The sequence below is a fragment of the Saccopteryx leptura genome, chromosome 4 (assembly GCF_036850995.1).
Source record: "Saccopteryx leptura isolate mSacLep1 chromosome 4, mSacLep1_pri_phased_curated, whole genome shotgun sequence".
Taxonomy (NCBI): domain Eukaryota; kingdom Metazoa; phylum Chordata; class Mammalia; order Chiroptera; family Emballonuridae; genus Saccopteryx; species Saccopteryx leptura.
This window is the reverse complement of record NC_089506.1, coordinates 136,447,628-136,462,643: the sequence shown is the minus strand read 5'-3', so window position 1 is coordinate 136,462,643 and position 15,016 is coordinate 136,447,628. Positions and strand designations below refer to the sequence as shown.

The following is a 15,016-nucleotide window of genomic DNA, read 5'->3' as shown; positions in this document are numbered from 1 at the left end:
AGCTTACTGTTGGAAATGGCTATATTTAGCACTTAACAGATTTTTAACACTGTTAAAAAGGTTAAAGACATAATATACATATTTAACCCCTTATTCATAAACAATTTTGAGGTAAGTAAAATATAATAGTAAAAGATCCAAGATGGTTGTAGAGTAGGTGGAAGCTACATTCACTTCCTCCCAGGACCAAACTAGAATTACAACTAAATTATAGAAAATTATCCTAAATTATCAACTGAAGATTAGCTAAAGAGAAGTCTTAAAACTAAGTATTTACAGGCCCTGGCCGGTTGGCTCAGCGGTAGAGCGTCGGCCTGACGTGCGGGGGACCCGGGTTCGATTCCCGGCCAGAGCACATAAGGAGAAGTGCCCATTTGCTTCTCCACCCCCACCCCCTCCTTCCTCTCTGTCTCTCTCTTCCCCTCCCGCAGCCAAGGCTCCATTGGAGCAAAGATGGCCTGGGCGCTGGGGATGGCTCCTTGGCCTCTGCCCCAGGCGCTAGAGTGGCTCTGGTCATGGCAGAGCAACCCCCTGGAGGGGCAGAGCATTGCCCCTGGTGGGCGTGCCGGGTGGATCCCGGTCGGGCGCATGCAGGAGTCTGTCTGACTGTCTCTCCCCGTTTCCAGCTTCAGAAAAATACAAAAAAAAAACCCCCCAAAACCCCCCAAAAAACCTAAGTATTTACAGAAAAAGACACATTGATAATGGTAGGAAGGATGGAGATGCAAAAAGGGCTGGCCCCATTCCTATGGTTGTGGCTAAGAGTCTGGATGGATTGCTCAGCTGTGGGGGAGTTCTTCCTGAGGTGCATGGGATCTCAATCCCAAACCAGGATCCCCAGACTCGAGAACCACAGCTAGGAAGAGTTGTCCACATAACATCTCACTATGAAAAGATGTAGGGTTTCTGTCCCACCATTCTGGGAATCATAGGGGTGCCAGAGGAGAAGAGGAAGAGCAAAAGATTGAGAACCTATTTGAAGAAATAATGACAGAAAACTTCCCTAACTTGGTGAAGCAAATAGACACACAAATCTATGAAGCACAGAGTCCCAAACAAGATAAATACAAATAGGTTCACATCAAGACACATCATAATTAAATACAAAGAATCTTAAAAGCAGAAAGAGAAAAGCAATAACAGTAGTTACCTACAAAGGAGGTCCCATAAGACTGTCAGCTGATTTCTCAACAGAAACATTTCAGGCCAGAAGAAATTGGAATGAAATATTCAAAGTCATGAAAAGCAAGTATCTACAACCAACTACTTTACCCACCAAGGCTATCATTTAAAATTGAAAAAGAAATAAACAACTTCTCAGACAATAAAAAACTACAGAAGTTTGTTACCACCAAACCAGTATTACAAGAAATGTTAAAAGGCCTACTTTAAGAAAAAAAACAACAGAGGAACATAGTTAAAAGAATAAAATGGTAACAAATACATACCTATCAATAACCACTTTAAATGTAAATTACTTAAATGCTTCAATTAAAAGAGATAGGGCAGGTGAATGGATAAAAAAATAAGACTCATGTATATGCTGTCTACAAGAGATCCACCAGACAGAAAGATATACACAGATTAAAAGTAAAGGGATGGAAAAAGATATGCAAATGGAAACAACAAGAAAAAAGCTCAAGTAGCAATACTTAGATCTGACAAAATAGACTTTAAAACAAAGGCTATAGTAAAAGCCAAAGAAGGACACTATGTAATGATAAAAAAAAAATCCAACAAGAGGATATAACCCTTGTAAACATATATGCACCCAATATAGGAGCATCTAAATATGTAAAGCAAATCTTGATGGATATGAAGGAAGAGATTGGCAGTAATATGGCCATAACAGAGTATTTTAACACCCACTGACATCAATAAAAATGCAGCCCTAAATGCATACTAGCTCAGATGGATTTAATTGCTATCTTAGGAGTATTTTGCCCCAAAGCAGCATGATATACATTTTTTTCCAAGTGCACATGGAACATTTCCTAGCATAGACCACACATTAGGACACAAAACAAGTCTCAACAAATTTAAGAAGATTAAAATCATATCAAGCATATTCTTTCACCACAATGGTATGAAACTAGAAATCAGTCTCAACAAAAAACTAACAAAACGCACAAAAACATACAGGCTAACTAACATGTCAGTGAACAATGAATGGGATAACAATGAGATCAAGGAAGATATCAAAAGATACCTTAAAATAAATAAAATAAGATCAGAACAACTCAAAATCTATGGGACATAGTGAAAGCAGTCCTAGAGGTACAGGTCTATCTCAAGCAACAAGAAAAATCTCAAGTAAACAATCACATTTTACTCTTAAAGGAACTTGAAAAAGAACAACAAACAAAACTCAAAAGTGAGTAGAAAAACAGAAATAATAAAGATCAGAGCAGAAATAAATGAACTAGAGTATATAAATACAAAACAATAATGAGACCAAGAGCTGGCTCTTTGAAATAATGACAGACCTTTAATCAGAATCATCAAGAAAAAAAAGAGAGAAGACTTGAAGAAGTAAAATCAGAAATGAAAGAGAAGTAGCAATTGATACCAAAAAACTACAAAGGATTGTAAAAATACTATGAACAACAATATGCCAACAAATCAGGCAATATGGACAAAATGGATAAACTCCTAGAAACATACAAACTTCTAAAACTGAATCAGGAAGAATCAGAGAATCTGAACAGACAGATTGCAACTAGTGAAATCAAAGCAGTAATAAAAAATTCTCCCAAAACAAAAGTCTTGGACCTGATGGCTTCACAGGTAAATTTTACCAAACAATCAAAAAATAACTAACACCTATCTTTCTCAAACAATTCCAAAAAATTCAAGAGAAGGAAAGACTCCCATGCTCATTTTATAAAGCGAGCATTATCCTCATTCCAAAACCAGATAAAAACACTACAAAGAAATAAAATTATAGGCCAATATTAAAATCCTAAACAAAATATTAGCAGACTGGATCCAGTAATATATTAAAAAGATCCTTCACCATGATCAAGTGGGATTTATTCTGGGGATGCAATGTTGGAATAATATCTGCAAATCAGTAAATGTGATACACCACATATACAAAATAAAGGATAAAAACTACATGATCATATCAATAGATGCAGAAAAAGATTCTGATAGCCTTGTTGGTGGCACAGTGGATAGAGCTTCATCCTGAAGTTGTAAGGCCGCCGGCTCAAGACCAGGGTCGCCAGCTTGTCCCCAACGTTGCTGGTTTGAGCCCTGGTCAGGGCAGACATGAGAAGCAATCAGTGGGATCACAACTAAGTAGAACGAGTTGATACCTCTCTCTCTCCCCTTTTCTCTCTCTAAAAAGAAAAAAAAAAGAATTTGATAAAATCCAGCACCCATTTATGATAAAAGTTCTCAGCAAAGAGGGAATAGGGGAAACATACTTCAATGTAATAAAGGCCATCTATAATAAACCTGTAGCCAACATCATACTTAATGGGCAAAAACTATAATACATCTGATAAAGCATTAATATCCAAATTTTTTTTTATAAATAAATTTTTATTTTAATGGGGTGACATCAATAAATCAGGGTACATATATTCAAAGAAAACATTTCCAGGGTTATCTTTTCATTTAGTTCTGTTGCATACCCATCACCCAAAGACAGATCGTCCTCCATCACCCTCTATCCAGTTTTCTTTGTACTCCTCCCCCTCCCCCTCCCCCTCGCCCTCCTTTCCTCCCCCCACCCCCCGTAACCACCCCACGCCTGTCCATGTCTCTTAGTCTCATTTTTATGTCCCACCAATGTATGGAATCCTGCAGTTCTTTTTTTTTTCTGATTCACTTATTTCACTCCACATAATGTTATCAAGATTCCACCATTCTGCTGTAAGTGATCCAAAGTCATCATTTCTTCTAGCTGAATAGTGTACCACGGTGTATATGTGCCCCATCTTCTTTATCCAGTCTTCTATTTTTTTTTTACAGTGATTAAAAGCCTTTAAGCAAACTCTTGGCCAATACAGCAAGAATCTATAAAAGAGTAGTGTCCTTAACATGTTCACCAAGTCCAAGTTGGCCCCATCACCATGCCAAATCCCTGAAAAATGCAACCCAACCACAGTTTAGTCTGTTAGTAGCTGTCACAGGGAGCAGGAGTCCAGGAAAAGTCCATATCCAGGAAAAGTCCGCATGGCACTGGAATTGTTGTCACCACTCTATACTTTGCAGCTCATATCCAAGTCCCAATGACCACTGCTTCTAGCTGGTAATGATTCAGGTAGACTGGAAAAGCCATTTGCAGCATGCGTGTATATGGAGCTTCTGTTCTCCTCTGCCAGTCTCGGTGTGGCTTCTTCAGTGTTCTTTGGTTGAAGAGTCCTCTTAGTTTAGTCCAAAGTTGGTTTTTCCAGATGATAGTTCATAAAATTAGTTTGTAATCCACTTTGGTTCTGGGAGGTAGATGTTGGTACGTCTGCCTACTCCAGCACCATCTTGTCTCTCTCCTATCCAAATTTATAAAGAACCTAATGCCAAAAAAAAATCCAATTAAAAAACGGGCAAAGGACCTGAATAGACACTTCTCCAGAAAAGACAAACAGATGGCCAGTAGACATGTGAAATGATGTTCAACGTCACTGATCATCAGAGAAATTTAAATTTAAACCATAATGAGATATCACCTCATACCTGTCAAAATGGCTATTATCAATAAACAGGAAGTGTTGGTGAGGCTATGGATAAAAGGCACCCTTGTGCACTGCTGGGAACGCAGACTGGTGCAGCCACTGTGAAAAGTAGTATGGAGTGACCTCAAAATTTGACCTCAAAATTTAAAAATGAAACTGCCTTATAACTCAGTGATCTTCTGGGAATTTATCCAAGAAACCAAGAACACTAATCTGAAAGAATATATGCACCCCTGTGTTCACTGCAGCGTTATTTACAATAGCCAAGGTATGGAAGCAGCCCAAGTGCCCATCAGCAGATGACTGTATAAAAAAAGCGATGGTACATTTACATAATGGACTACTACTCAGCCATAAAAAAAAAGGGAAATCTTACCCTTTGCAATAACATGGTTAGACCTGGAAAGCATTATGCTAAGTGAAATAAACCAGGCAGAGAAAGACAAGTATCATATGATTTCACTTATATGTTGAATCTAATAACCAAAATAAACTAACAAACAAAATGGAAACATACTCATAGATACAAAGAACATACTGATGACTGTCAGAGGGGAGAGGGTTGGGAGCTGGGTGAAAATGGTGGAGGGCTTAAGAAAAAAAGCAAAATAAAACTCATCAACTCAAATAACAGTATGGTGATTACCAGAGAGAAATGGGAGTAGGGAGAGGCAGAAGAGGTAAAGGGAAGATAAATGATAATGGAAGAAGACTTGACTTGGGTGCTAAACATACAATACAGTGTACAGATGATGTGTTGTGGAATTGTGCACTTATAACCAGCATAATTTTGTTAATCAGTGTTACTCAATAAATTCAATAAAAAGAAAAATACAATCCTGGTACATTTTGTCATCTTCCCTTTTTATCACACTTGGTTAAGAGGACCTGATTATTTTGGAAAATATGTAAAGCAAATGTAGTAAATATTTTTTTTTATGTTTCCATTCCAAACAGAAGGAAATGACAGTGCCTGGAATGGTGCACAGCCTGTCTCTACAGAGCGGGGCTTTTCTCAACTCCAAGAATGCAAAGACATCATGTTGGCCTAACCTCAGTAGGTGAAAAACTGTTGTGAAAATTTTGGAATGCAATAAAAAAATATAGTAATACTTTTGCATAAAGAACACTCTTTGGCTCACTTTCTATTATATAATTTTCAACACTTAATGACAAAATTGAGCCCAGAAACACTGCAACACTTGGAATTGTTTTCCAAAGGGTGCTAACGTGTGAAATTGCCACATGTGATATTCCTGCTTTTTTTGTTTTTCTTCATCTTCAGTTTATGCACAATTCTTTGTATCAGGATTATTTTATTTTACTCCAAGTCACTAAATTTCAAATTCATGATGGTGCTAAAGAAGACTAGGCACTCTAGAGATGGAACTGTTAGAACCGGTAGATGTACACACTGTCTTTGCTAAGCCATTGTTAAATGTTTATGCATATCTAATTTGGGATTTAAAAATACAGGGCAATAGGTTATGAAAACAGTCATTGCCTCAGATCAACTAATCTTAAACCACTAACAGTGTGTCAAATAATGTTAATTTGAAGTCCCATTTCATTTATTATTTTGGTGTAATAGTCCACGTTGAATAGCATTATAGTCGCAATGACTCTGTTCATTCAATTACTTTGGTACATGGCACATGAACAGTTTGTAGATCTGGGCATACTAGTCTGTTTTTCCTGGAAATGAAGTTTCATATAGTAGTTTGAGTGACAAACATCTCAGAGCTTGTTCACATTCCTTCGTGGAATAGTCATTTCTGAGAGAAAAGAGGTGCGGTTCCGTGGTCTGGGAACAGGACTATCAGCCAGGAACACAGAGTTCTCATCTGGAACGAGTTCTATTTTCTTTATGGATCAGATCATGCTAATGAATCTTCCAAGGACTCGGTTTACCCAGTTTAAAAACTGGCTAGTAAAATCTAATTAACTGAGGTATATTGAGTATTAATGAATGGGTATCTATTAAATGATTTGAAATGAAAAGTGAGATGAATTTAAGGAGATGTTATTTTCATAACTAAGTTGTTTTATGAAATAATAGAACAATTTTGTCATTTGAAAAAAATTACCCCAAATAAGAAAATTCATTTTAATGTTTGAATAGCTTATTTTTTCTAAATATGTTTTATCATAAAAAATTTTAAGTTAATATGCTTAGTATTCTATGATGCAAATAATTAAATTCATGATTAGCTCTCATTTAAACATAAAAAAGTAATCTCTTTGTTCTACATAGCAAAAGGAAATATTTTCTGAAGTTTCATGTACTGTAAGAATATACACATTATTAACTTTAATGTTTCAGAGAAAAAATTAGAATCAAAGAAATGTATAGTCAATTTAGAGCTTAACCAGAGTGGAATAATAAAATGTTTGTTTTAAAATGACAAAGACCACCAAGAATAAGATGCAAGTTTCAGAAAGAGAAAATGGTGCATAAGTGCCCAAACAAAATGAGGTGTAAGGGGGAAGACCTAATGCTTAACTGTGGTGTTCTATATCTGAAAGAATACAGTAAAAAAATAAATAAATAAAATTAGCTTCAAATGCAAATGCTCCATTCTGGTGTCTCAGCTGGTCAGGATTCCCCTCTTCCAAATCCAGCCTCCCAAAATTAATCAGGCTCATGTGTGAGATTTTAAAAAGCCCTAAACTTCAAAAAATTTATTGTGATTCTTTACACTAGGAAGCTTAAAACTTCTCTTTCCTCCTTTAAAAAATGATAACAAAACAATGGATCTTCATTTTTATGTCTGGGATCCCAAATTTGACTCTGATATGTGTTTCAAATCTCAATAATTACAATATTGGCCTCACTAGATATAGTTGCTGATGCAAAGAACATTCTTTGTACTCAAAATAATTTGAAATAGGGCAAAGAAGCATTTTATTTACTTGTACAAACATTAAGAGGAAAATAAAACAGAGATGGTCAGGTAGCTGCTGAGATGTTTGAACAGTAATTGATCTGATTACTTAAGCTTTAAGGTTACCATGTCTAGGAATAGTCATGTTTTCACTGTGTATATTTCTTGGATGATAACATTCTTGTAAAGGTAACTGACATTAACTTGGCAAGTTCTGAACTAAGACTTTTTAGCATTTTATTCTTTGTAGATACTAAGACCAAATTGTTCTAAATTTCATAACCCACTGCGCAGATCTATAATTTATTTATTTTTTTAACTATCAGAAAATATGCCATTATACAAAGGACTCTTCCATGTACCAAATCTGGGTAAAATACAATCAAATAAATAAATTACAGCACTAGTCAGCAAACAGCCTGTCTTGTTTTCTTTCATTTTCCTTTCTCTTTAGGAAATAGCAAATTAAACCATGGCTATTTGTGATCTTGTACTAAGAACACATGTGGTCATAAACTTTCATGCTATTAACAAATTTATTGGACCAATGAGTAAGAAGTAAAGTCCATTGTAAAGATGGCTTTATGCTTTACATGGGAAGGGTTATCTGCCATTATTGCCACAACCCAAAAATCTCCCTCTGAGATCTGATGGTGCCCATCGGCTGTCTTTAAATGGATACTGGAGAACAGCATTAAGCAGCCCTGGTAAGATACAGGAATCACTTGGAACTTAAAAAATACAGATGCTTGGGTCCATCCCCAAGGTTTCTGATTGAGTTAGTCTGATTTAGTCTAGTGAGGTCCCTGATCTTGTATTTGAAAACAAACAAAAGTGAACAACAACAACAAAAATCTTCCCAAGGCAATTCTAATGTGCCACAACTGAGAACCGTGGTTTGAGAATCCCAACACCAACACCAGTGCAAGGATAATAACTAATAATTTGTCATTAGGTAACAGTACAAAGCACACTCTTAGTTTGTAAAGGAAACTTGACCTTATTCCAGGTGTGGGCAGAAGCATGGATCAGCAGCTTCAAGAACTCCCTCCTTGACAACATTCTCTAAGGAGCATCTTTTTTTTTCTTTAAATTATTTTTATTTATTTATTTTAGAGAAGAGAGAGAGAGAGAGAGAGAGAGAGAGAGAGAGAGAGAGAGAGAAGGAGAAACAGAAGGGTAGAGGAGCAGGAAGCATCAACTCCCATATGTGCCTTGACTGGGCAAGCCCCAGGTTTTGAACTGGCAACCTCAGTGGTCCAGGTCAACGCTTGATCCACTACGCCACCACAGGTCAGGCTCTAAGTAGCATCGTACAGGGAATATTGTATGGATGATAGAGCCCTGAATGATAACAATTTTCTGGGTTAAAGCCAATGGAAGTAGATAATTGAACAACAAATTACATAATGCTGACCTTGAAGGTAGAGTCTGTAAACAGTGGAAGCTTTATATATATACTTTTGAGCAGCATTTTGAGCAACAGTTCAAAAGACGCTTACTAGCTCTGTGTCACTCCTAGTTCTTCAGTCTATAGATGCCATGTCCCTACCACCACATTGCTGTAGATCATTATAAAGAGAAAGGCGAATTTTGAATTAGAAATGGCAAATTACTTCTCTTGGAAATTAATCAACTTAAGCTATTGTGAATGTTTTCAGTTTCTTTATCCTCACTTCTATTGGCTTGATTTTGTTCTTTTAATAAAAGCACTTGTATTTTTCTTATTTCTTTTTATTATAACGTAAGTCTATTATTGTTTTGGTCATCTTTTGCTATCATAATCTATAGTCTCTCCATTTAATCCTGTTTATTTTTTTCCTACCTTTTTATACTTTCCCATTTTTTTTCATTTTCCTTAACACCAATATAGCAGGTCCTTCCTCTTCATTTTTCCCCAGTTTTTAGTTTATGTTTGGTTGCCAACCCTTTTTCTGATTCTCTCTTGTTTTTACTAACTACCCTTCCTTAACCTTTTGTTGATGTTTTATTCCTATCACTTGCTGTTGATGCCCACACAAGCCCATTTTTTCCCATTTCATTTATCGTCTTATCTTCATATGAATTTTTATGATCTTACTACTAAAAGCTTAAACCTATATGTGAGTAGAAAGATACACCTTTTCCCATTTGAACCCTTTTTTTTTTCCTTTCCGTTGTTTCATGTCTACTCACCCATTCCTGATGTCTCTCCTGGTTTGACCCCCACCTGCACCCCTCTTCCCTGTCACTCCTGTTTGATGTCCATTTATTCTTTCTAACCTCACTTCTACCGTGTGATTTTACATCCAAAGACTTCTGCAAGGTAAAATATGATGGAGTTCTACTGGGAATCAGGTTGTGTGTGTTTCAGAAACTTGTACTTATTTACTGAAATGTGATGGAATTAGGAGCTTGGATTCAGAAATATTCTCAGGCAGACGTTCAGCTCTGGCACAGCTTTGCACACTGTGGAGCCTCGAATATGGCTGGGGCCTATTCTGATGGACAAGGTCAGGGATGTCTTTAAAGGTCTTCTTTGGCCCTTTCCACTCCGTAGGTCAAGATGAGTAGGTATCACCTATCAAGGCTGGAAAACCAAACCAGGTGGGGATAACTGGGCCTTTTTCTGCAGCAGATCTGGCAGGAGAGCTGGTGCGTGGTGTGCCACGGGGTTCTGGGCGTGGAGGAGAAGGGGTAGGAGAGCACTGAGGCTTTAGGAGTCACCGGGCCAGCTGTGGGAGGCAGGCCCAAGGCTGAGTGCTCCCTCGGGGCGCGGGGCGCGGTCCCAGGGGTTAGGTGACGCCACCCTAGCGGCGCCAATGACCTGCGGCGCAGTCCTCCCCAGGAGGGTAGGCGAGCTGATCTCGGCCGCTCCGCCAGAAGGTCGAGGGAAGTGCGCGAGCATCCCCCGCCAGACTGCCCTCAGGGAGCAGGGCGGGGGCGACACCCCAGGGCGGAGGCCGAGGGCGGCAGACACAAATGCTGGGTCCGGGCGCCGGGTCACGGACAGGAGAGAAGCGAGAGAGGGGGCTGGTGGGGGGCCCCCAGGGCGGCTGGGACCGTCAGTCTGTCGGTGTGCTCGGCCGGCGCCCGGAAGTCTGGGGTCTCCGCAGCTCCAGCTCTGCCCGCTCCTGCCCGAGACTCCAGGCCGCACTTTCCCCTCCTCCCCGCGCCTTCTCTCCAGTGAGGAGCCGGGCGCGGGCGGGGCGGCGGGAGGGGCGGCGCAGCAGAGAACAGCCAGTTGTTTAAAATCCTTCTAGAGCAGTTTCTAATTCCCCCCTTGCGCTGGGGTTCGGAGGGGGAGGGAGGGAAGGAGAGCAGGAGGAGGGAGAGGAGTGGGGAGGGAAGGAGGGAGGGAAGGAGGGAGGAGACTGCCGCTTAGGCTGTAGCGGCCGCCGCGCGCTTCGGAAGGCTGCAGGGGGGTAAGCAGGGGGAGGCTTGTCAGTCCTGCGCGTTGCCTGGGTGAAGGGGGCGGAGCTTTGGCGTGGAGCGGCCAATAGTGGGGGTGGCTGCGTGGGTCGCCATGGGGACGGGGCTGTTCCCGAGAAGGCTGTGATGGGTTGACAGGTGCGTGACAGTGGGAGCTGCTCTCGGCACAAGCATGTACGGCAAAGGCAAGAGTAACAGCAGCGCCGTCCCGTCCGACAGCCAGGCCCGGGAGAAGTAAGTGTCTCCGCTTCTCGCCCACCTCCGCCTGCACACGCGCGCACACACATGCACGCACTCGCGCACTCACACGGATACACAGACACTCTTCACCGGAGGAGAGCCGGGGTGGGCTGGCAGGGGGAGGGGTACGCGAGTTGGGGGCTGGCGGTGCGGGGAGCTGCTGGCTCCCAAGAGGTGTCTTGCGGGGCGGCCGCCGTGGGGGGGGGGGCTGCCGTCGGAAGGGAGTGAGGGTGCTGGGGGGCGGCGGCCGTGCTGGTGGCGAGGATGGAAACTTGTTTGGGTGATTGAGGGAAATAACCCGCGGGTTCATCTCCTCACAAAGTAACTTTAGAGCTGGGGTCCGAGGCACGCGGGGACCCGAAGAGCCTCCGGGGGTCGGACGGTTGGCGGGAGGGGGCAGTTGCGTGGAGGAGGGAGTGCGGTGGGATCGTAGGTGTTTGGAGGAACGGGTTGGGGTCGAGCAGACTGAGCGAGGGGCACCGCAGGGGGCTAGGGCGCCGGGGCTCTGGGCAGGGAGTGCCAGGTTAGGCGAGGGCGGCGGTGCCGGGCGCGCGGCGGGCGGAAACCGGACGCGGAGCGGCCGATCGGGGCCTCGCGGAGCGCGGAGACGCGCGGAGGGCGTGTGCGGGCACGGGTCGGGTGGGCGTGGGGGCTTTTCCCCGCCCGCGGAGGGACGCGGCGCCTGCTGCTCCCCGCACCTCGCCGAGCTGGGGTGGGGGCGGCGGGTGCCCGGGGCGCCGCTGAAGTTTGGGAGTCAGAAGGACCTAGTTCCCGGGGAGGAAAAGTGTTCTGGCGAGAAGCGGGATCTGCTGGAGCACCCTGGCTTTTCCTTCTCTCGCAGCCCACTCAACTCTGTGGCGGCGGCTGGCGAACTTTTTCTGGAGACTTGCTGCTTTCCTAATATCTGGGGACTGCAGTTGCCCCGGCGGCAGGCGGGGCGGTGGTCTTGGGGTGTTGTGTGAGCTGCAGCAATCAGCACGAGGAGGGTTGTCTGCGGTGGAGAGGGGCAGTGGTCTAAAGGGATTTTGGGGAAGGGAGAAGCATAGACATGGGAAGGAGTTATATGGTCGGGGTTTTGCTGCGATACAGGTGTTAACTTAGGTGGGAGCCCAGAGGAGGCTGGTAAGAAAAGAACCCCTTCGGGCGGGGGGTGGGGTGCCACCGTCACAGCACACTGCGAAACAGGGCTGTTTGCTGCTATTCTTAATACACTTGTAACGGTGATTTGGTTGTTAGTAAAAATGAGAGTGAATAGTGACTGTGACCACTGAGGAAGAACCCCTCTTTTTTGTGCAGCATATCCGTGATTCCCAGTAACCACCTCTACTCGGAGGGCATGGCTTACCTTGTCATTGAACGTGCTCTCCCTTTCCGACGGGGTTCAGACTAGGGAAAAGTCTGAGAGTATCTTCCAAAAGCTACTTTGGTTACCTTGCATACGAAAATGGTTGCGTAAATAAAATCCGAATGTGTGACTTTCCCTCTGCTTTAGGCAGTTAGTATAGCCTACTCCAGAAAGTTTCTTGTGCCCCAGGGATGGGACCGTTTCTTAATCTTCGTGTTGGCAGCAGCAACACACACAATTCTCATAGGATTTAGGGGTGTCGGGCCTTGATGTAGCAAAACAATAACAACAAAATTAACGGAGAGATGCTGTTTTTGTTTGTTGTTTTTCCACAGAAGTATTTTCTGAGGGGCTACATTCAGATTCTTATTGCTGTGACGAGGAATGTATAAAAGACAGCATCATAGCCTGGTTGAGAAACAGCAGTTACTGGAATCAGAGTTTTGAAATACACCTTAATTTGTGTGCATTAATCATTTTGTTTGTAATATATCTGATAAAAGCATTTAGAGGGGGATGTTTTAATGATTTCAGAGCATTTGGATTTCGTGTTGTTGGGAGTGAAGGAATTGAAATGTGTTGAGACATATTTATTTTGAAGGTGGTTGAATTTAAGAACAAAAGTAATTTTAAATTTTAGTTGGACTTCCAAGCATGGGAGTCTGTATCCTGATAACGTTGTTTAGAACAGTTAGTATCTGGGATAGCTAATGAGGAAGTTGGACCTAGTGTATCTGGTCCTTTCAACCTCTAATTCTCTGATTCTTTCATGAAAACAAATAATTGTCACTTTTGCTGTCAGGTCTACCAAACTGAACACCAAGTAACATCTACTGTTGTAAGCAAAGTAGTGAGAGTTCTGCTAGATGGTGCTATTTGATTTAAATATATTTCTTCCATTCATTGTGATTGGCATCAGGAGTCCTGAACTGGCTTGTCTTATGAACTAAATATAGGTGAAGAGGCCACTTTTGGAAAATTGACAATGACTGTTCTGGGTTAATTGTAGTTGCATTACTTTCTAGGTGAATGCTGTTTGAATCTAAGACAAATGTTGAGGTAGATTTATTATATTTTATGGAATAAACTTAGTTTCATTTTGTTGAGTGAGTTTATCTGATTGCTCAGTTTTTCCTTTTATGTTTACTTAGGTTTATGATAGCAGTACTCTACAACAGTGTACTAACTTCTGAAGATAGGAATCTTGAAGTTGTCTTTAAAATGAATGTCACCAGATTTAAACAATAAATTTTTAACATGGCAGATTAAAAAAAGGTACCTGAGTGAAAAATTCTTTTTTACTAAGCAAATTAGAATTGTTCTGATCTTAAAAATCACAGAAATAATTTTTTTCAGTAATAAATATGTAAATATTTATTTTACTTTAATAAAAACATTCTGGAATAATGTGTCATTATTATAAATAATGGCATGCATGTAAAATAAATATGCTGGCTTTATAATCTATCAAGAAATGTGCTTTCTAACATGGGTAGCTGACAAATGCTTATATATATCATAAGCACTTATATATTATATCTTTGCTTTCTCTTTCATTAAGATCCATTAGAATCCTTGAATTTAATTTGTAGGTTTTACATAGTTTTTATAATCTTAATATATAGTTCTGAACATAAAAGTGGTAGGGAGTATAGTCAGGAATATCATAACCATGTTTAGTTACAGATGACTACCACACTTATGGGAGGATCACTGCATAAGGTATATAAATGTCTAATCACTATGTTGTATATCTGAAACTAACATAACATTGTATGTCAACTATAATTAAAAATAAACAAAAAATTGTCAGTCAGATTAATTATTTTATTGTTTTAAAAACCGGACAGGTTGTCTATACAAAGGTTTGGATTAGGTTTAATTATAGACAGAATGAAAATCCTTGGAGGGAGGTAGGAGGTTTGTGTATAAGTTTAAATTCTGATTCTGTTAGGTCATTTCTCCCTTTAGCAGGCTTTCTTTGTAGCACAGACACAATTGTAATTCAATAACTATATGTGTAATTGATTGTTTGATGTCTACCATCCTCTAAAATGTAAGTTTCTTGAGGGCAAGGGATGATACTTGTAATTTCTTCTCTGAGGTATCCTTGATATTAAGGGTAGTCTTCATATGTCAGAAGCACCAGATAAATATTTGAATAAATGAAGATGTTAGACTCAAAGGAATTTCTTTCAATATGAAAAAAATATATTTTGATCTCCAAAATAAGACTTTGAAAGTTTGAGTTCCACATTCTATAGCTTAATTGTATTTCAAAACTAGCCAATAGCAAAACAGTAATTATTTATCATTCTGTATGCCAGTTACTGTGTTCAGTGCTTTACGTATATTTTTTCTAATTCTCTCAACAATTTTGCAAGATAGTGATTTTTATTTTCTCCATGAAAAAAATAAGAAAAGTAACTGCCTAGGATACCCCGCTAGCTGGG

At 40.7% G+C, this 15,016-nt stretch overlaps 1 protein-coding gene across 12 annotated transcripts in view; it reads left to right on the top strand.

Moving 5' to 3' along the window:
- Positions 1 to 10,990: 10,990 nt before the first annotated feature.
- SSBP2 (single stranded DNA binding protein 2) overlaps positions 10,991 to 15,016 on the top strand; it is a 406,179-nt gene continuing 402,153 nt past the window's right edge. For 3 of the 12 annotated variants that reach the window (XM_066381777.1, XM_066381773.1, XM_066381772.1), the window contains exon 1: positions 10,993 to 11,212. In XM_066381777.1, the coding sequence (XP_066237874.1) occupies positions 11,151 to 11,212 (62 nt within the window). In that variant the 5' untranslated portion in view covers positions 10,993 to 11,150. Of the gene's footprint in view, positions 11,213 to 15,016 lie in introns of all 12 variants that reach the window. The other 9 variants (XR_010751123.1, XM_066381781.1, XM_066381776.1 and 6 more) reach the window with 7 other exon arrangements.